Here is a 23,961-nt window from a genome sequence, read left to right on the forward strand (position 1 = left end):
TTCAAGATACAAAAAGATTTTCATATATCTGTATAAAGGATTTAATTAATTTTCAAGACAGCTGCTTATTGTGAGCCTTGAAAGACTGATATAACTTGAATATTTTTTTGAAACAATGTATGTTTCATAAAATTAAGTTGTTAGCTATACTTCAGAGAATGGTAGTACTGTGGGAAAATTTAAGATTAAATGTTTTATCCCATATATGTTGGGATTTTTTATGAATCTTGGATTAGAGACTTGGATGGAATACAACAGAAAGAAGAATACACACAAACTACTTCAGAAAATATGCAAAATGTCTTAAAATCAGTATTCCTGACAGCAGTACTTGTAAAATTGAAGTACTAGGAAAAAGAAGCAAATATCAGTAGTGTATAAGAGTTTGTTGACTTTGAGTAATAATTTAATTTTCTCCTATGAAAGTGAAATGGGAAGTGGCTATTCAAAAATAATTTTCTGTAGATAAATGTAGGGCTAATATTGTGAAAACAGCATTTCCATATTTTAGTTAGAAATGCCTCTTTTCAGAAAATATTGAACTATTTGATGGATATGTGTTGTTTGCACTGTAAAGAGCAGGGAGCTGATTTGTTCCATTGTTGGTCTTATCCCCAGTACAGGAATGTTGGAAAGAGCTGAATGAATGGATCAGTCATTTAATTAGTCAAAATATGCCTTTAATACCAGAAGTTATGTTTTCTGATTTCCCTAAAGTTGTGTGTTTAAAATATGCCTTAGCTACTATGGTACCTAAAATATATATCTTAGATAATTGGAACTATAATAGAATTGAGGGATTGGTATTCATTATATATGTGTTATGTCTTTGCTCATTAAATAGCTGAATAATGGTGTTGCTTGTTTGAGGATTTCTTTCTTGTTTCTTCATTTTTCTTTTCTTTTTGTTGGTGTATATGAATTGATTATCATTGTGCTTTTTAATTCTTTTATTTTTTTATTTACTAAAATATTTAAAAAGAAAAAAGAAATACCTTGCCATTGTCTTACAGGACCTTAGTGTCAACCTTTTGCAGCCTAGTCATAAAAAATGGTCTCTTTGCATAAAGTTGCTAAATCTTAACACTCTATACTGCAACCTGTGTTGTTTGCACTGTAGTGATAGACTTCTACATATTTTATACCATTTAATCATGGCCTATCATTAGATATATGGCACATTTAAGCCTGTTGACTCAAGGGACCATGCTGTGTTATACCAGTGAATGTTGGCCGATTCATAGCAACATACATCTTCAAACATGACCTGCAATTGCATTTTCTCATTACTGGGATATGTTTTATTCTTAAACAATGCTTTCTTCATGACTCCTGCTGAGTTTAGGAAACATATATGTATACCATCTTAATTTAGTGTTCTAGGATTATTACCTTAATTTGAGGTTTGCTGCCCTGTAAGAATTCCTTACATCTTTACTCAGTTCATTAGCCTTTGCTCTCTTGAAGCATGCCTTCCAATGCATGTTCTATTTACCATGAGAATGCATTTGTCCCCTAGGAACATACTTTTGCAGTTGACCTGTTGATCTGTGAAAGATACACTTACTGTCTGTACTGTAGCATTCACCAAAAATTATTGCTTTCTTTTTTTGCTCAAGATGCACCATTAGACTGTTTATCTCTAGCTAGGTTTGTGTGTGCTGACACAAACTAGAAGGAACAGCCAGCACTGCTCAGTGATTACATGTACACTGAAACAACAAAAGCAAAAACATAATATAAGTGTTGGACATTCTACCTCTTTAAAACCTTACACACAAATTCTGTGAACTGATAAAAAGCATCATAAAGTGTCATATTCAGCAATTATTTTTTTCTGTTTAGAATTACTTTATCAGTGAAATATGTCCAAGCTGCTTATTAGCCTCTTTGCAAATGTACTTCATTCACTGACTAGGGACCTCACAGGCATGAGGATTATTTCTTTACTACTGTGAAGGTAACAAGTTAATGCAATTTAACAGTCAAACTATCCAATTTTTCCATGAGTTATGTATTCCTTTTAAACTGCTGTAATTGTGTGCTGCTATATTCTGCACGTGTGTGTAAATTGCTCAAGGGCCTTCACTTCATAATCATGGTTTCATAATGCTGACCTTCTACTAATCTGAAAAGCAGAATGCTCTGATACTGGTGCCCATTGTTTGTGAATGTTACCTTCATTTTTAATTGAGAGTCAGCCTTACCATCTCATAATCCCCAGGTCTTTCACCTCAACCTCCTCACATATTGGCTGCTTGCAGGGCTCTTTCTGAAGTGGGGCCCTCCAGTACTAGCTGTTCAAGGACCAGTTATTCACCTCTAGGATATTTCTTTCAGCATAAAAGGTATGAAAATAACCAGAAAATATATGAGGTTGGGTGTTACCATTTCTATTTTTTTTTCAGCTAATAAGGTATGCAAAGTGCAAGAACCATTTCCCATGTTCTTATACAGTGTGTGTGTGTGTGTGTGTGTGTGTGTGTGTGTGTGTGTGTGTGTGTGTGTGTGTGTGTGTGTGTGTGTGTGTGTGTGAGAGAGAGAGAGAGAGAGAGAGAGATAGAGATAGACAGACAGACAGACAGAGAGATTTGAACATCATGCATGAAATATTTTTTTAACATCTTTATTAAATCATAGTTTAAAATGGCACCTATACATACATTAATAGAAAAGAAGACAAACAATGGTAATGTGTTTTTATTACTTAAAGGCAGTATACATATATATTTTCTTTTTAACAATTTTTCACTGCAACATTACATAAATTGTTCAACATCTACCTTCTCTTAAAGCTCATTCCTCCTACTGAGGATTATTTTGTATGCATTGTTCCCATAAATTCCCTTTTATTCTTATGTAATTTGCCCTTTCTCTTTTCCAAAGATCCTATCTCCAGTTCTTTTAACTCCTTTACAAAACTCAGTACATCAGTTACAGTCAGTTTAGTTTTTTTAAATTCTGATCTGCTGAACTTGAATGCTGTCTTTATCACCACTAGTTTAAGATGGCTTATAATTAATTTCACATCTTGTTTTATTGTTTATGAAAAACTTAAAACATTAGCTATCAGCCTTTGTGTAGATGTTTATATAGCTGCTGTGAATTCTTGAAAACACACTGTCTCTTAATTTTTCTGTGGTTCAAATGAATACTGTCCTGCAAACAGTTTTCTGAAATAATGCAAATATTTTTTATTTAGCACAGTCAAGGTCTGCTATGGTACTACTGTCAGATAAATAGTAAATGATCTTACAGCATTAATTTCATTGAGTGCCTTCCACTGCTCATATGGTACTCCCAAGGCTTCAGCAGTTTGAATGGTTCGCTTCATGTGACTTGTCCAAACCTTCAGGTCTTTGATGTTCTGCTCTTTGATAAATTTTGCCATTTCAGATGCAAACTAAGAGAAACAGAGAGAGAGAGAGAGAGAGACAGACAGAGAGAAAGATAGAATAAAAAGAAAGACATGAATTCAGTCTTAAACCATAGTATAGTTTAACAGTGGATTGTTATTTCAAAACCAAGCATGGTTACGTGCTCCCAAACAGAGTGGTTATCACAATAAAACATTAGCTTTCTTCATGGTCTTGTCATTCTAAGACCCCAGCAACATGTGGCAAGCTTTGTTATGCTTTTTGGTTTTGCTGTACCAAACCTCATTTCATATACTTTGTTTATTACTTCAGTATTTATTGAAATAGGATAAAACTTTTCATTTCTGTTAGTTAGCAACCATTTATTTGGAAAAGAGGATGATATTATATACATATACACACACACACACACACACACACACACACATATATATATATATATATATATATATATATATATATATATATATATATATATATTGCTTTTTTTACATAGAGAAAGAAAAAAAGAAAGTTGTGTTTCTTTTATGAATCTGATTTTAAATTCATTTTAACAGTCAGTATCTGCTTTACTAAGGTCTTTAAGCCTACATTAGTAATTCTGGTAGATAGTTGCACTACATTTTGCTGTTTAAGTGGTTTTACTGTTGGTATTATAGGTGGGCGTTCGAAAGACATGCGTAAATGGACATGCCTTTGTTGAAGGTTGAACGTCGAGCTGGCACATCGGCATTCGTCAAAATCTACTGCCAATCATTAGCAGACCGGAGTTCCACTGTGGCGACCCCTAACCGGGAAAAGCCGAAAGACAGCATTAAACACATCTTTGTTGTACTATGTCATGATGTTACTCTGAATTGTATATTGCATATTTTTTATTTTAGGCATTGCTATATTCCTTGTATGTAACGTAATGCTGACCAAATTTCTCAAACATATTGCTACTGCATTCTCAAAATACTGTACTTTTGCCTTGCAAATATTTCATGTTGTATACTTCTCGTTTTTGAACTGTGAAGTATCTTACAACTTGAATTGTTATTTTTTTTTTCTTATTTTTTAATTACTTTCCTGGAGCTCTTCTCCTTGGGTCTTTGCTGAAAAAGGGCTCTCTGGGCACAGTCAGACTAACCTGGCTAACAAATGTAAAAATAAATAAATAAATATTTTCATTCTTACATACTGAGTGTATGTCAGGTTATTTCAGACCAGTCAGCTCAGCAATAAGGATCTAATTGTTTTTCCCTGTCACCCACCCTTATGTAGTAAATCTGTTGCTGCCTGCCCCTTATGATAATGACAACATAATACCCTCCCTCACCCCATTTATTGGCTGTTAAGAATAACCAAATAAGTATCATTTTACAAAGTGTCTCCCATCAAATTACTCACCAAGTTAAAAGACCTTTGATAAAATTGCTTAATACTGAGTGCACTAATGCTGCTTGCACTGATTTTAGTATTAAATGTGTGATTTTTTTTTTTACAATAAATAGTTTACTGGTTCTTGCTGGTGGCAGAAGGTTTCCAGGCTTGTTGTTTTGTACTGAACTTTAAATACTCAGTAGCAAGTTCACCCAAACATTATCCAAAACCAAACTCCAAGCAGTTGTAGTTCTCCCTGCTCCCAAAGTCATTTCTGTTTTTATCACAGACCAGCACTTCCCAACAACTTCTATAACCAGCCTGATTGGGATTGGTATCTTGAGAAAATATAAGAATTGTATCATTCTGTCTGACAATCATCTATTACTCAGACAGCATAATACAGTGTGTGAGAGATGTACATATACAATATCCTTGTGATAGAGCTTGCAGACTGTGTGTCCAAGACAGATATGAGGCTAGCATTGAGCTGTATTTTATCTCCAAGGATGATGCTGCGATAAGAGCAAAAAATAATTGACTTCAATAATGGCTTAGTTTTTGGTGTCATTCAAAAGAGGCCCAAGATTTGTCAGCCTGGGAGGATATAATCGATGAACCATGCTGCTTCGCTGAGGATGGCCTGCGTCTGCCCTGTCTCAGCATTTAATTGCTGGCAAAGACATTTTCCTCTATCATAGTGCCTTTTAGGTAATGCCACCCTGATAAACCTGCCAACATAACAAAACAAGCAAAAGAAAATATGAAGATGTTACTGATCGAAGCTAGGAGCCTAAACAAGAAACGCCACTCCCTACAAGTCCTTCTCACCCATCTGTGTATTGACTGAGACATGGTTTAAAATGGCAAAGAGCACTCCTGCTATGCAAGAGTATAATGCCTTCCACATGTTTAAACTGGCTACTGCACAAGAGGGGAAAAGGTAGAGGTGTCTCAATCTACCTCCTGAGGAGACTCACATCAAGGCTGGTAAAGCAGCATGATGCACTAGAGCTTCTTCATGTCCAAGTAACCATCAGAAAGATCCAGGACCATATGTTAGCTAGCCATAAAACTCTCTCCATGACACATGAAAGCCACAACAGCTGTATACAACAATTAGAATCATTCTGTATTGAACTCAATATCATTTTCCTGGGTGACCTAAACTACCCAACTATAGACTGGGAAACGTACACAACCACTAGAGTACAAGCACAGAGATTCCTGGACTTTGTCAGTATAAATTCCCTGGAATAATTAGTCAGAGTACCTACTAGTGGGAACAACATCTTGGATCTTGTCCTTACTAATATGGGAGCATCTTGCACCATCCCTTGCGTATCTTCATCTGTTGTTAATTCTGACATTAAAGTAGTCTCCTTTGACTTAAAACTGAAGCTAGAGATCCCTATTACCCAAGGTACCTTTAGAAATTTCATCAAGACAAACTACCTACTCCTAAGTGATACATTGGCAAGCCCAAATCCCACCAAACTCAGTTAACTCCACTGAATATGCAGAACATACACCGCCACTTTATACTGGCATATAAACAGACTACAGATGCAGCTATACTATGTAGGAAAATGTACAGGGCAAATTCCAGAAACAAACCCACATAGTGGAGCCATAATGTCAACAAGCTTTATAATAAAAGTAAAATAATTTTGACCAAAAGTAAGAAGAGTAATTCCCAGAATGTTAGAGTCCTTGTCATTGAAATAAACAAACAACCCAGGAGTTTAATAAAATTTACCAAAAGCCAAGTTTGAAAAAAAACTACCCAAGTCAAAGACAATCACAAGACATTTTTAGTCATGTTTGCAATCTCAAAACCACAATGCAGCAATGCTCTGAGGAAGATATTGTGAACCTACTGGCAGATAAATTTAGCTCTAATTTTACACCTCTCTCCCCTTGATCTGTCCTCAAGATATACCTGAAACAGTTTTGCCTCCAGCTATCACACAATAGCAAAGACTAAAAGTGCTTATCAAAAGCTACAGATACTGCATCAGTGGGTCCTGACAATATCCCTGGATGCATCTTAAATAACAATAGCACGATTTAGTCACACCCCTAACACTGTTCCATCACAGCACCATAAAGGTTTTGTGCCAAGTGAATGGGAAACAGCTACAGTCATTCCCCCTGCATAAGGGATGACCTTCCACGGACCCAAGCAATTACACATCCGTAAGTCTGACCAGCCTCATATGCAAAGCCAAGAAAAGACTTATTATGTAATGAATCAATCAGGACATAGGGAACCTCCAAATACTGGATCTGTCTCAGTTTGGATTCATCAAGGCAGGTCATGCTTACTCCACCTGGTGATTTCTCTGAAAAGATCACCAAAGCAACGGATGAAGACAAACTTTTACACACACCGCATATCTCAACCTGGTCAAACTTTTTGAGACAATTCCTCATGCAGGCATAGTAGAAAAGCTAAATAAACTGGGAATAAACCCACTGGGTTGTCAACTGGCTCACAGATAGGATGCAGGAAGTCAAAATAGGGGACTTTCCTGGTAAACAAAAAGCAAATAAATAAATAAAATAAATAAATAAATAAGTTACCTCCACAAAGAGACCACTCACCAGTGGAGTCCCACAAGGTTCTGTGCTGGGTCTTCTCCTGTTTGGTATCTACTTTTCTGAGATAAAAACAAATACCAAAGGGCTCTGGCTGACTAAATCTGCAAATGACTACAAGCTAGGGGCAGTCATTGAATCCCTAAATGACTTTGCCATCCTGTAGGAAGGTTTACTCCAAATAATTAACTGGTGCCAAAAACATGGACTGAAACTAAATGCCAAATGATGAATTACTGTATCCCCAGAGAACTGCCACATTAACAAGACTCCCTGTGAGTTGAGCCAGCTGTTTGGGATTTGGGAACTGATGTGGAGAGTGACCTAACTTTTGACTAACATGTGTCCATTGTTATAAGAAAGTCTTTCTCTGTTGCACAGTTTGCAAACAAAGAGACTGTGTCTAGATCTACAGATGTCATTGCCCCCTTTACTCAGCCTTAATTAAACCAATCATTGAATATAATGCCCCCTTTGGCATGTATCTGAACAGACATAGGCATCAACTGGAACTTCCACAAAGACACCTTACTAAAAGTATTCAAGGCCTTAACAACATGTCTTATATGGATCAACTCAAAGCCATGTCTCTATACTCAGACTGCTCAGAGGTGGCCTGTGTCTGGCATACAAGGCATCCTCCAACCCAGTACTGATGGGTTCACTGCACATCAGCAAGTCAGATGGTATCATAAACATTTGGTCTAGGGATATATACCTCTTCTGCAACATCAGCAGAATGGTTTGGAAGGACAGGTGTATCCTGCAGAGGATACTGCTGCTGTGGAACAGACTTCCTATCCACATAAAACAAAGCCCATTCTTGTCCATATTCAAGCATAAGTTGGATCTGTGTATGGGAAACAGAAAACTTACCCCAGGACTGTCCCTTCTACTACTAATGGACAGAGGCAGCTCCCAAATACTTTATCCCATGCATTTGTCCCCTCAAATTATCTATGGTATGATCCCAGTTTTTCTCATTAGGGCTAATATATAATTAACAACCATGAGATGGTAAGGCCAATCTCTAACCAAATGGGGCAGGTTATTTCAAGCACAAAAAGGGAAACTGTCTAAGTTTAAAATGGCTCTCAAGGACAGCTAGCCTAGAACTTAATCTATGAACCTATATGGCTGTCATGTCGAACTAGTTTAGACGCAGGAGATTAATCTGAGAACAATAACACATGATCGTAGCAGCAGCACAATTTCTCTGGGGTCTACTATAATAACTCAAAAGTTAACTTAGAGTAGGATTCATTGAATCTTGTTCACAAACTTTTCCAGACTTGCAAAAGTTGGGTAGATGGAATGTCCTAAGAAACTGTTTCCCCTATTTTACCATTCAGGCTTTTAGATGCATTGTGTAATAGTCTGAGATACCAATGTTGTACAATAACAGACATGCCATCAAGACTTTCAGATTTTTACAACAAATTCCCATGTTTCCTAAATGCCACAACTATATTTTAGTGATGCATATGGTAAATGTGTAATTAGAGATGCAGCTTGCAAAATAATTCTCTCATACTAATAGCCAGGCTTGTGGGAAGGAAGAATGAATCCTGACTATGATCAATATGACCCACGTTTGATTAGCTGCTGAGATGTCTGACAGTACTGGCAGGGAAGATGAGTATGCCTATCTGGGGGGGGCATTCTATGTGTCTCTCTAGTGGAAATCTGGCAAGGGTAGGAGCTCAAAGGGATGACATCAACTTGGAGGTGGAAGGAGAGAATAGATATAGCCAAAGTGGAGCAAGCAATCATCCTACTTACTTTGGCCTGCTCTGCCTAATGTTGACATCAGCATGTGGGACTTAGAGCTAGAGGAAAGCCCCTTACTAAACTGCAGTCAGTTGCTCCTTTCCTGGCCTGTCCTGTTCTGTTCTGTAATTCCAGCAAGTGTGTACCCTTTACAGGGTGCAGAGAGACTGTGTGCAGGACTTCTCTCAAAAGAAAGGCTATCTCACAGAGGAGCCTGCCAAGGCATGGCAGCTGCAAAGGATGGTTCTATTGAGAGTTGAAAATGAAGGAGCCTGAAGCCAGCAGCAGGGTAGGATAAACAAAAAAGAACTAAATCTCTCATACCAAATGCTTTATCTGTGCAACTAGAAATAAAACAAGCATGAATCACTGTGGAAGCACTGATATTTATTAGTTCATTTGTACTTTTTCTTGTGTCTTGTTTCCATATATGTAACCTGTTTGATGCTGCAGACATTATGGATCAAAGTTATATAACTAACTGAGAATATCAGTGCATATATTGCTAGATTAATCTTGCGCATTGCTTGCAAAAGCTGGCAAAAACTGATATGCAATTGAAAATGTAATGTAATATGTAAAATAGAATGTGCTAAAGTTGAAGAAAATGCTACATCTCAGAAATGAATTTGCTCAGTGTGTACACATGACACATGCTTAGTAGTATGTAATAACTTTAGTAATACCCACTCACGTTTTTAAAAATCGGTCTCAAAGTGCCACCATAGGGTAATCACCCTTAACACTTCGTGATTCTTACAAGTGACTTTATTTACCAGTACATCATTCTGTAATTATTTACCTCCATGCCACACTTCGTGAGGCTCGAGTCTCCACCAATCCTCTGTTGCACATTCAGTTCACTCTCACCATGGCGGCAGATGTAGATGGACCGTGGTGCAATATGAATGTTCATTAGGTAATACACAATCCGGCTCTGGATGTGATCCTGTACTCGGTTTACAAGATAGCGTTTGCCAACATCAAAGATCTTAATATAGGACAATTGTCTGTAAAAAGAATGAGTGTGAGGTTAACTTCTAAAGTAGAATTTAAAACATGTTTATATATTCCTGATAGTTTTGTTAATAAAGTCTAAGTATGATAACTAGATACTTACAGACAGGGAAGAAAAATGGTCTTTGAAATCTCAGCTGTGTATAAACTGAATCAGAAAAGAAGTTCCATACATCTTTTATGTACACTAGACTGCATGTATTTGTGAGTGTGTGCACAAGTGTGAAACTACAAAATGTATTAAGGTATGATTAAATGTAAGTAGAACCAAATCAATGTATAATTGTACATATATATACTTATGACACATATATTCTAATTACATATATGTGTGGGGGGTAGTCCAGCATAGACCAGTCTTCATTTACATTGGCCTCTGTATTGTTAATGCACTTTGGTTGACATATACAGATGGCTGACAGGTAGAGGAGAGAAACAGTCCCAGTGAGGAATATTCCCTTTCCCTAGGGATTGTGAAATCTCAGAGCTAGTATGTATAATTGGCATGGGGGTGGGGTGCAGAGGGGATGCATGATTAGCCTAGGAATATGAGCAGTAGCATGTCAATATGTTTTTGTTGATGTTAAAAATGTCAGCATTTGAGTGGAGTGACTATTAATAGTACAGTCATATATTAATTTATTCATTTATTGCTTTTGTTTGCCAGACAATTCCGATTGGGCACAAGTTCAGCGGTGACCTGGGAAGACATGCTTCCGTTACAGAATGAGTAGAAGGCAGTTATACAAGATTCATATAATAAATGTACATAAATTGACTAGTAATGATATCCAGGAACATCACTTGTACAGAGCTGGCAAATGAGTAGGTAAGACTTTTGTTGAGTTTTAAATGATAAAAAAATATATATAAAAAAATATAAATATATATAAATATATAATTGCATCAATTATATATATATATATATATATATATATATATATATATATATATATATATATGGGTCTACTTTGTTTCATTGAAAGCTCATTTCACTGAATTTGAACTCACCCTGACCCAATGTGGAGGGGTCATGCCCCCCACACCCTCCTTAACTATATATACTAACTCCAGGATCGCACTAGAGTGGGGAAAGGGCATATACCTTTTACTTGCCTTACAGTACTCTACACAGTGCCAGTAATTCACATCAGTGACATGAGATTTGGTGAAATAAGTTTCAGTTATTTGAACTTTCAACGATTTGCTCAGGGTAAATTGAAATTCAGTGAAATAAGCTTTCAATGAAACAAAGTAGACCTATATAGATATATATATATATATATATATATATATATATATATATATATATATATATATATATAGATTCACTTCAGAATCTCAAAATTCTGAAACATCGAATTTCGTATGATCGAGACCATATGATCGATATTTCGGAATATCAAAATCAAAATTCCGAAAACAAATTCAAAAAAGAAAAAAAAGACAATTTAAATGTTTCTGAGGGGGGGCAAGCCAGCCTGCATCCTCCACACCCCCACTACTTAAATATTCCAACTCCGAAATCGCACTACAGCGAGGAAATGGGAAATCTCCCATTCTGCACTGTGTATAGATTTCCGTTCACAATGTCGGGATTCCAAAAATTCAATCATATGGTCTCGGCTATATGAAATTCAATCTTTCAGGATTTTGGCATTGTGAAGTGTTCCCATATATTATATATATATATATATATATATATATATATATTGTGTCTTTTGGCTTTTCCCAGTTAGGGGTCGCCACAGCGGAACTCCGGTCCGCTAATGATTGGCAATTGATTTTTACGTACCGGCTTGCCAGGCCTGATGCACAACATTCAACGAAGGTACGCCCATTCACGCATGTCTCCACGCAGAAGACACTCTAGCTGAGAATCGAACCAGACAGCGTCTTACTGTGAGGCGACAACGCTACCGCAGCACTACCATCAGCTGGGTATAACAGCCCTGTGTTTCTTATGCTTAGTCAAACACTCTGTTTGTGCTGTGCTGACACGGTCATAACAAGGCGGAAATATGCATATCCACAGACACAGACATTTTGATGGCAGATAAGAACTGCCTGTCCCTCATTATCTGCCCACTCTTCTTCTAATGTGTAAAACTACAGATCATAGTTATCCAATGGGTTCACAAGAACTCTTTTTTTTTGATTCCTGAATTTTATCACTGATGGTCTGTGTTACTGAACAGATGTCTGAATGCAACACATTGCCATACTCCAAGCATCTCTGCAGCTTGCTTGTAAATGACTAAAAATTTGAATACATTCTGATGGATAAATCTCACTGAAATTTGAGGTAAGTTTGGCATCCCAGGCCAAGGACAATAAAAAGCATTCTTTAGCTATGCCTGCAACCTTAAAGGCAATACACAATTGTGTGCAGAGCTCATTGCAAATGGAGCCACCTATACTGAGCCAGGAGACATAGCAAACCTCCTGGTTGAATAATTCAGCTCCAACATTACCCCTCTCTCCCCCTCAACCTTCCCTCAGGAAATATCAAATATAACTCCCCTTACTATCAGTAGGGAACAGGCCTTTATTGTTCTCTCTAAGACCAAGACCACTGCATCAATGGGCCCAGACAATATCCCAGGATGCCTTCTAAATACCATGAAACATGACCTATCGGGGCTTCTGGAATTACTATTTAACTGCAGCTTCCAAACAGGTTTCATGCCTCATGAATGCAGAAAGGCAGCAGTCATCCCTCTGCACAAAGGTGGGTCATCTACAGACCCTGGAAACTACAGACCCATTAGTCTCATTAGTTTTATATGTAAACCCATGGAAATAATTATCATGCAGATGATCAATAGAGATATAGTAAACCTCCAGACACTGGACCTAACTCAGTTTGGGTTTGTAAAGGGCAGATCATGCCTACTCAACTTGGTGGACTTCTTTGAAAGGGTCACCAAAGCAATGGATGAGGGCAAAATCGTTCACACTGCCTACCTTGACCTGGCCAAGGCATTTGAAACAATTCCATTCAGGCATTGTTGACAAACTCAAGGAGTTAGGTACAAACTCATATGTCACTCAGTGGATAGCCAACTGGCTCATAGACAGGACCCAGGAAGTTATAACTGGGGAGTCCACCTCTACAAAGGGGCAAGTCACAAGTGGAATCCCTCAGGGATCAGTCTTTGTACTGCTCCTTTTGGCATTTATTTCTCAGAAGTCAAGGCCAATGTCAGTGTTCTCTGGCTGACTAAATCTGCAGATGATTGCAAATTAGGAGATGTCATTGAATCTCACACTGACACAAATGTTCTCCAGGAGGGGCTGACACAGACAAACAACTGGTGTCAGAGCCATGGACTAAAACTAAATGCCAGGAAAAAGAAATACATACTAATATCCTTTGGGAAGTTATCCAGCCCTGGTAACTATCATATTGACAGCACATCCTTTAGAGCTGACTCAGTAATCAGGGACTTAGGGACTCAAATAGATAGTAATCTAGCCTTTGGCCATCATGTGTGTACAGTAGTGAGGAAATCATTCTATGTTGGGCAACTTATAAACAAACATATGGCATCTAAGTCCGAGGAAGTCATTGTTCCACTGTATTCAGCATTCATCAGACCTATCACCGAGTACAATTCTGCCTTTGCTATATACCTAACCAGGCATACCCAACAATTGGAATGTCCGCAAAGGTTTCTCACTAAAAGAATACAGGGTGTAAATAAAATGTCCTATGCAGACCACCGCAAGGCCCTATCCCTGTATTCTACCTCCTACAGGCTTTTGAGGGGAGATCTATGCCTGGCATAGACGCATTGTCAGACCTCACTCTGATGGACCTCCTGCATATCCACAAAACAACCTGGAATTACCTATTTTAAAGACTTAAACCTTGCCTGTGACATAAACAGGACCTGCTGGAGAGACAGGTATGTATCACAGAGACTACCCCATCTATGGAACAGACTTCACATCCATGTGAAGCAGAGTTCCTCCCTAACCCAATACAAGTGCAACATGGACAATTGGATGGGAAACCCGGTAATTCATCCCTGGTTTGGCACCTATGTCTGTAATGGACACAGGTAACCTGTAAATGGTTCATCTCCCAGGTCCATGCTTACATTTTCAAGGGTATCAGAAGTTGTCAGATTTGGGATGCATGGCTAGGCTTAAAAAGGCCCTCGTGGTCATTAGCCTAGTAAACACCTATAAACCTTTGAACCCATGAAATGGATAACATCACTATGTAGTGTAGTGCAGCAGTTATTATGCATTTATGATTAATATCGATAAGGAGGCTTATCTTATGCAGTGAAATGAAAACAAAATAATCACCATTTTCTTTATCACTACATTTTTTGCAGTTCTTCGTCTTATGATTAGTATTACTATTATTCCATTCTAACATGCAAAATGTTGGAGTCCAAAATCATTGCAAAATACTGAATTTCCCCCATCATTATAAAGTGCAGGGCAAAATGAAACAGATCTAATCAGAAAACTGTGTTTTCCATTCCACATGTACTTTGTATATTGTAGACACAGATCCGGTTATAAAAATATGTTTTTGATTCCACATGTGCATTATCATTATACTGGTAACAATTTATGTCCCATTTGTTAATTCAACAGTCTTATTATGAATGTTACTTTCTTCACTCAATTTAAAGTGATGTACCTCTTTTAGTGACCTTGTAATGTATGTGCTTCTGATATTAAATTTATTTCAAAATTTCCATTGAGACTGTGTGTGTGTGTGTGTGTGTGTGTGTGTGTGTGTGTGTGTGTGTGTGTGTGTGTGGTCTTCCAAGGGATTACAGAGTTGTGATTCACACTCTTTTTGAATAGAGGCCAGTTGAAATGATTCAATTGCCTTAACAGGAACGTTTTAAAGACATCCACATTAGCATCAGACAGTTTCATGATAAATGCTCCCAATTAATTTTCTGATTAAAACCTGTGTGAATTAATGTCTCATATTTAAAAAAAATGATTCTTTAATTAAGAGATGTGCTTCTAAGTGGTCAGCCTTACTTATAGGATCTGCATAAAATGCAACGTATTTTAGTATATCAGTTTTTTCATAGTTCAGATTAGCATGCTGAGCTATTGTGCTAACAAGCAAATTGCTAAAAACTTTACTGGGAATTTTCTGTAATCTTATGTTATGTTTCCTAATGTTTTACTAATATAACATCTGGTGGAAGTATAAATTTAATATATATCATACATGACATAGTACAAGTTCATCCCAATAAAAATTAGTATGTAAGACCACTACATTTGTGTTGTTTGCCAATGTTCATATGCTAGGAAATACTACATTTGTCACATTTAGTCATTCTTGTTCTTTCTTTGTGTCCAGAATGTTCAATTCTGTTCAGAGCCACTGAACGTTTTACATTACTAATTGACTCATATAAGAATATGCAGTTTCATGACTCTAGCCCAAGAAGAGAACATCACTGTTCTGTCCCAAAAATAAATGGCTCTCAATACAGGAAAGATGTGACCTGATTATAGGAACCCTACCCTACACTATAAACTGCTAAATCAGTACTCCTTTGCATACTTCACCGGTAGATTGCAACAAGAGAAAGGGTATGTAACCTCAGAGCTTAACCTTCTCTAACTCCATCTCTGCATCACGTGTAATCATACAAACACTGTAGCAATCATAGCTTCTCAGCCACTGCACCAAAACTCTGGCAAGCCACCTCCCAAGCAATGAGAGACTTGCCTAAAACTAACACCTGCAGGAAAAAGTCACCTGCAACTGTTTCAGCATTCCAGGGATAACCTGTGACTACCATATAAAAGACCTTTCTGTTCTCTAAAACAACAGTAATTATAGCACAAAAATATTATACACAATTCTCTCCCACCATCCCTCTTTCCCCAGTGTCCCTCTATCTACACCAACTCCCCCATTCCTTAGCCTGTTACAAATGTATCATATCTATGAAACACATCTCCCTCCTAATGTTAACCACCGCTTCTTCCCAACTAAATCATATCTGAGTAACCCTTCTCGTTCTTAACCTTCACACCCATGTTTCTTCATCTGTTTTTCTACCTCTCTGCTATACTTCTCACCTCCATATTTCTTCATGGAATTTCACAAGTCATTAATTTTTACTGTATCTTCACTTGCATGCTACTTTGTACATATATACTACTTTATTGATCTATTGTTTGTTTATCCATGTGTTACTGTACACCCAAGCTGAGCCTGAAATAAATCCATTTGGGATTAAAACTCTGCCTTGTTCACAAATTTAAATAAAGAAAGAAAGAAAGAAAAAAATGAATCTTCTAGGTAAAATTTCTTGTAGTGTAATGTATTTTGTTATAAATGCTTTTATAACAAAAGTTATAAAATATATAGTTTTGTTATAAATAAATATTTAAAGAAAGAAAAATAAATTCACTATAGTTGTTTACAAAATAAATGGTATTTTTCTGCTCATCAAATAGATACAAATCAATTTGAGTTATTTTTCTTTTTTAAAGGACTTTATTGATAAATAGCTACATGACCAGCAGTACATTGTAACATATTACACTGAACCAGTCAATACATACATCAAGACAATTGAAGAAAATATTTGGTTTGAGCTATTTTTCTGCTGTTTCTGTGTTAGAATCGCTTAACCGATATCAGGCAATAATCCACAATTTTAACTTTGTCGAAATCACCCATGAAAGCCTGATCATACCTCTCAACTGTACAAGTTTTCAAAGAATGTCCAGATATCATTTTTGCATCATATTTTGGTCCATTTTTCATAAAATTGTGTTTTTTTCTGGAAAATTACTGGCAAATTGTTAAAAAATTATGTTAAAAAATAATGACAGACATTTGAGTTTCATGCTTCATATCCTTCAGACAATTCACGTCAATGCAAAATCTGTTGTTCTATCAACTTTCTAGGTTTGTAAGAGCAAAATTCAAAAATGGTCCCTATTTTTAGGCCTTTGCCGCACTTTTATTTATGGTTTTTGTCTTTATTTCTTGCTCTAAGAAGTTGAGAGGAATGCACCTGTTCCTTTACATTTTCACTCTGATGCAAATGAATTCATTGTAAAGAAGACTGATCAGAAAATGAGTGTTAAGCTGACTGTCAGATGATAAAAACCTGTTTACTGATGCTGATCTCTGTGACAAAATATGAGCTTCCCCTACTAAATGCACAGCTGAATGTATAACCTGTGTTTGAAGAATTAAATTTTAGATGTAAAGGACAGTCTCAGTGCATTACTGGATACGTTTTCAGAAAGGATGAAAATAAAAGACTCCTTGTGCATATAGGGTAATCTATATAACTATGATAGCATACTACTAGTTTGGACAGCACTGTGGGATAAATATGTGCTCATTCAAAGAGTGTCATAAGAAGATCTGCATAGGTTTGTGCAAAGCAAATGCCATACAAAACAATACAGCAAGTGTGTCTCTGTTTGAGGTTTACAAACAGTACTTATTATATTGTGCTCTGGTTATAATATTCTCTCCAATATATGCTGCGAGTTTTGTGTCATGGACCTTCATTTGCAACATATACATCTAAGTTGTTTGATTTACATGTCTAGAGTGAGTTAGCATCTATCACCATCCAGTAAAAACCTTCTTCCAATATGATGATTTTAAATTGTGGCAGAAAGTAAAATTTGTCTCTTCTGGGTCTAGGACTATTCACTGAAAGCACATGTCACTGAAACACATTTGGCTGTACACAATTCACTGAAAGATCAATTCACTGAAAACACAATTCATTGAAAGTTATATGTGGCCTTTTCCTCACTGTAGTGCGACCCTGGAGTTAGAATATATAGTAAGGGTGTAGGTATAGGTATAATCAAAACCACATTTTACAGTCATCCCTATGGATTGCACAACATATTATAAATTTATTACAAATATTTAATCAAATATTTTATCAAAAGTTAATATGTAAGCATAAAAAGCTTTACCTACTAGTGGGTTGTTTTGTAATATTTATTATGTTTTTAGAGTGTCTCTAATTTTTTGGCACCTTTTTTCATGAATGGGCGTATATATTGATTAGATTTTACATTTGTATTCACACTTGAAAAAGCCCTGTATTGTTATCAGGGTAAAAGCACTTGGGGTGAACTTTTAAATTAAATATTTGTATTGGCTGACACTTGCTACTGCTTGGACCATTTGTCTGGTTATTAGTTTATTTTCTGGTCCTGCATCTGTTATTATTTTTAGTTGCACACAAACATTCACTCAAAGCAAACATTTGCAGTTTTGTGAGCATAATTATGCAAAGAAATGCAAGGGTGTCCAGTTAATGTATAATGGGGTCTACTTTGTTTCATTGAATCTCATTTCACTAAATTTCATTTCACCCTGAGCACTTCACTGAAAACTCAAGTTACTGAAAACTCATTTCACTGAATCTCATTTCACTGAACTGCAGTTAGTATATATGGCACTGTGTAGAGTACTGTAAAGCAAGTAAAAGGTATATGCCCTTTTCCCCACTGTAGTGCGATCCTGAGTTTTCAGTAATTTGTGTTTTCAGCGATGTGGTCAGGGTGAAATGAAATTCAGTGAAATGAGATTCAACAATTGTGTAGGGAAAAAAGTAAATATATGTAACTGAAAAATATACTTTTACTCGAATATGCTTACTTTACTTATTTTATTCTTGTAATATAGGTTTTCCCTTAGTAAGCAGTTATGACATTGGGTAGATAATCAAAAAACAACCTGCAAAAGTATGAGTGATGTGACATAACACCAGATCACAGTAACAAACAGCCACAGTATGGTTTATAACAAGTTAGTAATATAAAAAAGCATGCAGCATAAATGTTTGACCATTACTAAATCCCATATAGAAAAGAGGCTAACCAAAGTCAGACCCAGAAGCATTGCAACATGTCCTGAAGCAGGCATGCTTCTGCCTAAGCTATGGACTCTGAAGTTACTCTGCATGTCAATACCAGGAAGTGACCAAGACCTACTGGACAACCATATATAAATCCCTTATGAAGAGGTGGTGATCCATGCTTAACCTATGGCTATCCTGAGGCAAAGGAAGTGAATTAAAAAAAAACTACCTATGCCGCATCAGAAAGACAGAAGCACATAGCAAAGGATATGTGGTCATATTCAGAGAAGGGGTCAGTTGTAGAAATCCAGAATACTGGCCATAAGCTCAACAACTATTTACTGAAGTCCATTGCTGTGACATTGCTAGATGGTTTCACATCTTTGGAAGGTTACAGGAGGAATGGCAGTGCTGGACATTGTTTTACATGCAGTCACTATTATCTAGAGTCACAGCTATCCAGTAGCAAAAAAAAGCATTAAATTATTTCAATTATTGATACTCTGGGATTGTGAGATTAGCATGCCATGTATAATTCATGTTCCTCATTAATACCATGATTAGTTATAAGGTAAAAAGTTTGAGATTAGAAGTGGGAGTGTCTTCTATCTTTACAAAGACCTGACACTTGAAGAGATGTAAATGTAAGGGAAACAACATGCTGCCTGATGATTGGCTTGCTTGTACTGCCTATGCAATAAAGTTTGCCTCTTTTAAAGAGAACCTGCTTCATCCTTCACTTGCTTAAAGTTCTTCAGCATTTAGTGTGCTGAGTGGTGGCCCCCGACATGCTCCTGCTACATATTTATGACAGATTAGTGACAAGGTATCTCTTACCAAACCTTCAGACATAACAGCATAAATACGTAGTGACAATAAACAAAGTCACACGGAAACCAGAAACAGAAACTAAAGCAAGAGTCATAAATTACAGAAAAACTGCTGACAATAATGGCATTTTTTACTTATTTTTATCAGCTGTCAGAACTACCTCTGTCAACAAGGTGAAGCAGGATGATTGAGAGAAATTTCATGCACATACAATAATGATTGAGAGAAATTTCATGCACATACAATAAGTGCATAGCAAGAGCTAAAACCTCCCTTCCAAAAGTAATTTAGACTGAAGTCAGGAGCCATAAGAGAGTGCAGTTATTTCATAATAAAACAAAATAAGTAGTGGAAATAGCATGTCAAGTACAGAACTTACCAGAATTTGATATCAGCACAGAGTCTAGGGCCACAATGGCAGATTTGATCAATCAGATCTATTAATTAACTTACTACATTGAACACTGCAAAAAAACAGACAAAATGCATTGCTCCTGCATATGGGAGGAGAAAAAGAGATGCTTTGAACAGATATGTGAGACAATGGGACAAATAAATATACTACAGTAAAAGAGGAGGCAAAGTGTTGCCACCATTAAAAAAATATACAGTTCAGCGTATGCCCGTGAAGAAAAGTGTTTCAGTAGAACATAGCTATGTCGCATAGAATGATAAAGCCCTGACTGTGACCTAACTACATTTCTGGTACCGAGGGATGAAGCCCTGACTATGACCCACATTACCTAAGTTTGTGGCATGGAAGGATAAAGCTCTGATTGCGACCTAGATTATCTATGTTTGAATAGCCGGTTGGGACCTGGAAGTGGAGGGCAGGATGGGGATAAGTGGCATTTGCTGGCTCTCCCATCCTGAGGAGAGGGAAATGGTGGCCCTGGAAAGCCTAGCTGCTACTGTGCAAGTGGAGACTTGTACATTTGCAGTGATCGCAGCTTGTGTGTGTGTGTGTGTGTGTGTGTGTGTGTGTGTGTGTGTGTGTGTGTGTGTGTGTGTATGGTGGGGGAGTGCATACATGTAGGGGGGCATAGAATGCCTCTTCAATAACATGGGTTCACACATCAAGTCAGTAGGAGTGAGTTTAGGTCCAAAAACAAAATTGCCCCCATTGCTGTGGTACCAGCAAGGGTGCTAACACTGCAATGGATGCTTGTATAACAGTGCCTCCAGTCCATTGTCACCCTCAGTGGGAATCACCCAGGATGGGGGAACCAATGGGCCAAAGTAATGCTGGGGAAGCTCGATTGTTGGCAGTTAAGTCAGGAAAGAACACACAGGAAAAAAAATGCAGTTCAGGACAATCAAAAATCAGTAGATATGTACTTACAGGGATGTCAAGATTGAATATATATCATACAAAAGTATCAGCCAGTAAAAGTCAGGAGAAAACATTAGTTGAGGCAGACAATGTTTAAGACCATACTTGATTTCCAAAGGCACTACAGATATATGGATGTGAGAGAGACAAAGAAAATTGCAGGCAGCAAAACTAAAACAGTAAATGAGGCAAAAAGTATTAATACAGGCAAAAGATGAGAAAATGCTTTAGAAGAGGAAATATTGCAGCAAGAACAGATATCCATAAATAAAATGTATAAATGATATATGCAAGTACTGTGGGGATGTTATCCAGAGAGAAAAGAGAAGCTCCAGATACAAAAGAAGAGTTCAACATGAGCCTAAAAACATGCAATTTATAAAAATAGACAAAGTCTGCAAAAACGCATATGGAACAAATATACATATAAAAGAAAGACAATAAAACAATAACAGCATTGAAAAGTAAAGAATGTTCCAAGGGGAATATGTCTTCTTTTTGTTTCAGCTGCCATTTCTTCCTGTCCTCTGCATCTTGCTCTGTCACACCAGCTATCTGCATGTCCTCTCTCACCACATCCATAAAACCCATCTTAGGCCTTCCTCTTTTCCTCTTACCTGGCAGCTCCATCCTTAGCATCCTTCTCCCAATATACCCAGCATCCCTCCTCAGCACGTCAAAACCAACACAGTCTCACCTCTCTGGCTTTGTCTCCAAACCATCCAACCTGAGCTGACCCTCTATGCAACTCCTTCTGACCTTCTTTATACTTCTCCATCAACACCCACTGAACAAACATCACATCTGTAATGCTATTTACTGGCATGAAACTGTACTGCTGTTTACTAATTATCACCTCCCTTCTTAACCTAGCTTCCACTACTCTTTCCCATAACTTCATGGTGTGGCTGATCAATTTTTATCCCTCTGTAGTTACTATAGCTATGCACATCACCTTTATTCTTAAAGGTCGGTACCAGTACACTTCTCCACTCCTCGGGCATACCCTCACTTTCCAAGATTTCATTAAACAATCTGGTTAAAAAAAAAACACTGATATCTCTCCTAAACACCTCCATGGTTCCACAGGTATGTAATCTGGACCAACAGCCTTTCCATTCTTCATCCTCTTCATAGTTGTCCTTACTTCATCCATGCTAATCCATTGCACTTTCTGATTCACTATCCCCACATCATCCAACCTTCTCTCCCTCTCATTCTTTTCACTAATCAGCCCCTCAGAGTGCTCTTTCCTTCTCAACACACTCTCCTCACTTGTGAGTATATTTCCCTCAGTATCCTTTATCACCCTAACCTTCTGCACATCTTTCCCAGCTCGGTCCCTCTGTCTAGCCAATTGGTACAGGCCCTTTTCTCCCTTTTTAGTGTCTAACCTTTCATACAACTTGCCACACGCCTTATCCTTAGCCTTCACCAACTCTCTCTTCACTATGCACCTCATCTCCTTGTACTCCTGTCTACTTTCTTCATCTCTCTAACAATCCCACTTCTTCTTTGCCAACCTCTTCCTCTGTATACTCTCCTGTATTTTCTCATTCCACCACCAGGTCTCCTTGTCCTCCTTCCTCTCTCCAGATGTCACACCAAGCACCTTTCTAGCTGTCTCCATTACCACCTCTGCTGTAGCTTCCCAGCTATCTGGTAACTCTTCAATGCCCCACAGTGCCTGTCTTAACTTTTCCCCAAACTCTACCTTACAGTCATCCTTTTTCAACTTCCACCATTTGATCCTTTTCACTGCCCTCACTCTCGTCCTCTTCTTCTTGATCACCAGCATCATCCTACAGACCTTCCTGTGCTGTCTAACTACGCTTTCCCCTGTCACCACTTTGCAGTCTCAAATTTCCATCAGACTGTCCCTCCTGCATAGGATATAATCCACCCTATCATCTTAAAATACATAATCACACAGCTATATCCATTCTTTTCGCAAAATCCACTACCATCTGACCTTTTACATTCCTCTCCTTAATACCATACCTACCCATCACCTCCTCATCCCTTCTGTTCCTTTCAGCAACATGCTCATTGAAATCCGCTCCAATCACCACTCTCTCACCCTTGGGTCCACTCTCCACCACTTCATCCAACTCACTCCAAAAATTTTCTTTCTCATCCATCACACACCCAACTTGCACAGCATTAGCACTACATTCATCATCACATCATCAATTTCCAGCTTCATAAACATCACTCTATCTGACAGTTTTTTCACCTCCAAAACACTCTTGACATACTGTCCCTTCAGGATAACCCCTACCCCATTTCTCCTTCCATCCACACCATGATAGAACAATTGCAACCCACCTCCAATACATCTGGCCTTACTCCCTTCCATCTGGTCTCTTGCACGCACAATATGTCTTCCTTTCTTCCATATAACAAAGTTAAAAAACTCAAAAGAAGGTGGATCAAATGTATCAGCACAGAGCCAAGTGCCTACTGCGTGTTCACACTGAATGAGATAAATATAACAGACAGACCTGAGAGGAGTATAACCTTACAGACAGTGGCAGCATTTCATGTGCTTCTGTGGAATGTTTTATCTCTGCTATGCTAATTTACAACTTAGGCATTAGGTCAAATAGGAGTAAAGTAATACATAAAGTAGGTTAAAGAAGGACAAATTCATAGATGCTGTTGAATAAAAGTGGCTTCTCAAGGCAATATGTCTTGACATCCATGTCAAGAATACATAATGCTTTGTTATGATCAGAGATACGATCTTAATTCTTAGCAGTTCATGAGATTTATCTGTTCTGTGTACTACAAATTAGTCATAAATTCATAGGCA

The 23,961-nt window shown here is 37.5% G+C and overlaps 1 protein-coding gene across 2 annotated transcripts in view; it reads right to left on the reverse strand.

The window, feature by feature from the left end:
* Positions 1–23,961, reverse strand: part of PFKFB1 (6-phosphofructo-2-kinase/fructose-2,6-biphosphatase 1) — a 507,147-nt gene that overhangs the window by 159,132 nt on the left and 324,054 nt on the right. For both annotated transcript variants that reach the window (XM_044089060.1, XM_044089061.1), the window contains exons 8-9: positions 9,916–10,123; positions 3,257–3,403 (exon numbers count right to left, since the gene is read on the reverse strand). In XM_044089060.1, the coding sequence (XP_043944995.1) occupies positions 3,257–3,403; positions 9,916–10,123 (355 nt within the window). The remainder of the gene's footprint in view (positions 1–3,256; positions 3,404–9,915; positions 10,124–23,961) is intronic.

Source organism: Protopterus annectens, chromosome 12.part0, assembly GCF_019279795.1.
Source record: "Protopterus annectens isolate FY-2018-M chromosome 12.part0, PAN1.0, whole genome shotgun sequence".
NCBI lineage: Eukaryota > Metazoa > Chordata > Ceratodontiformes > Protopteridae > Protopterus > Protopterus annectens.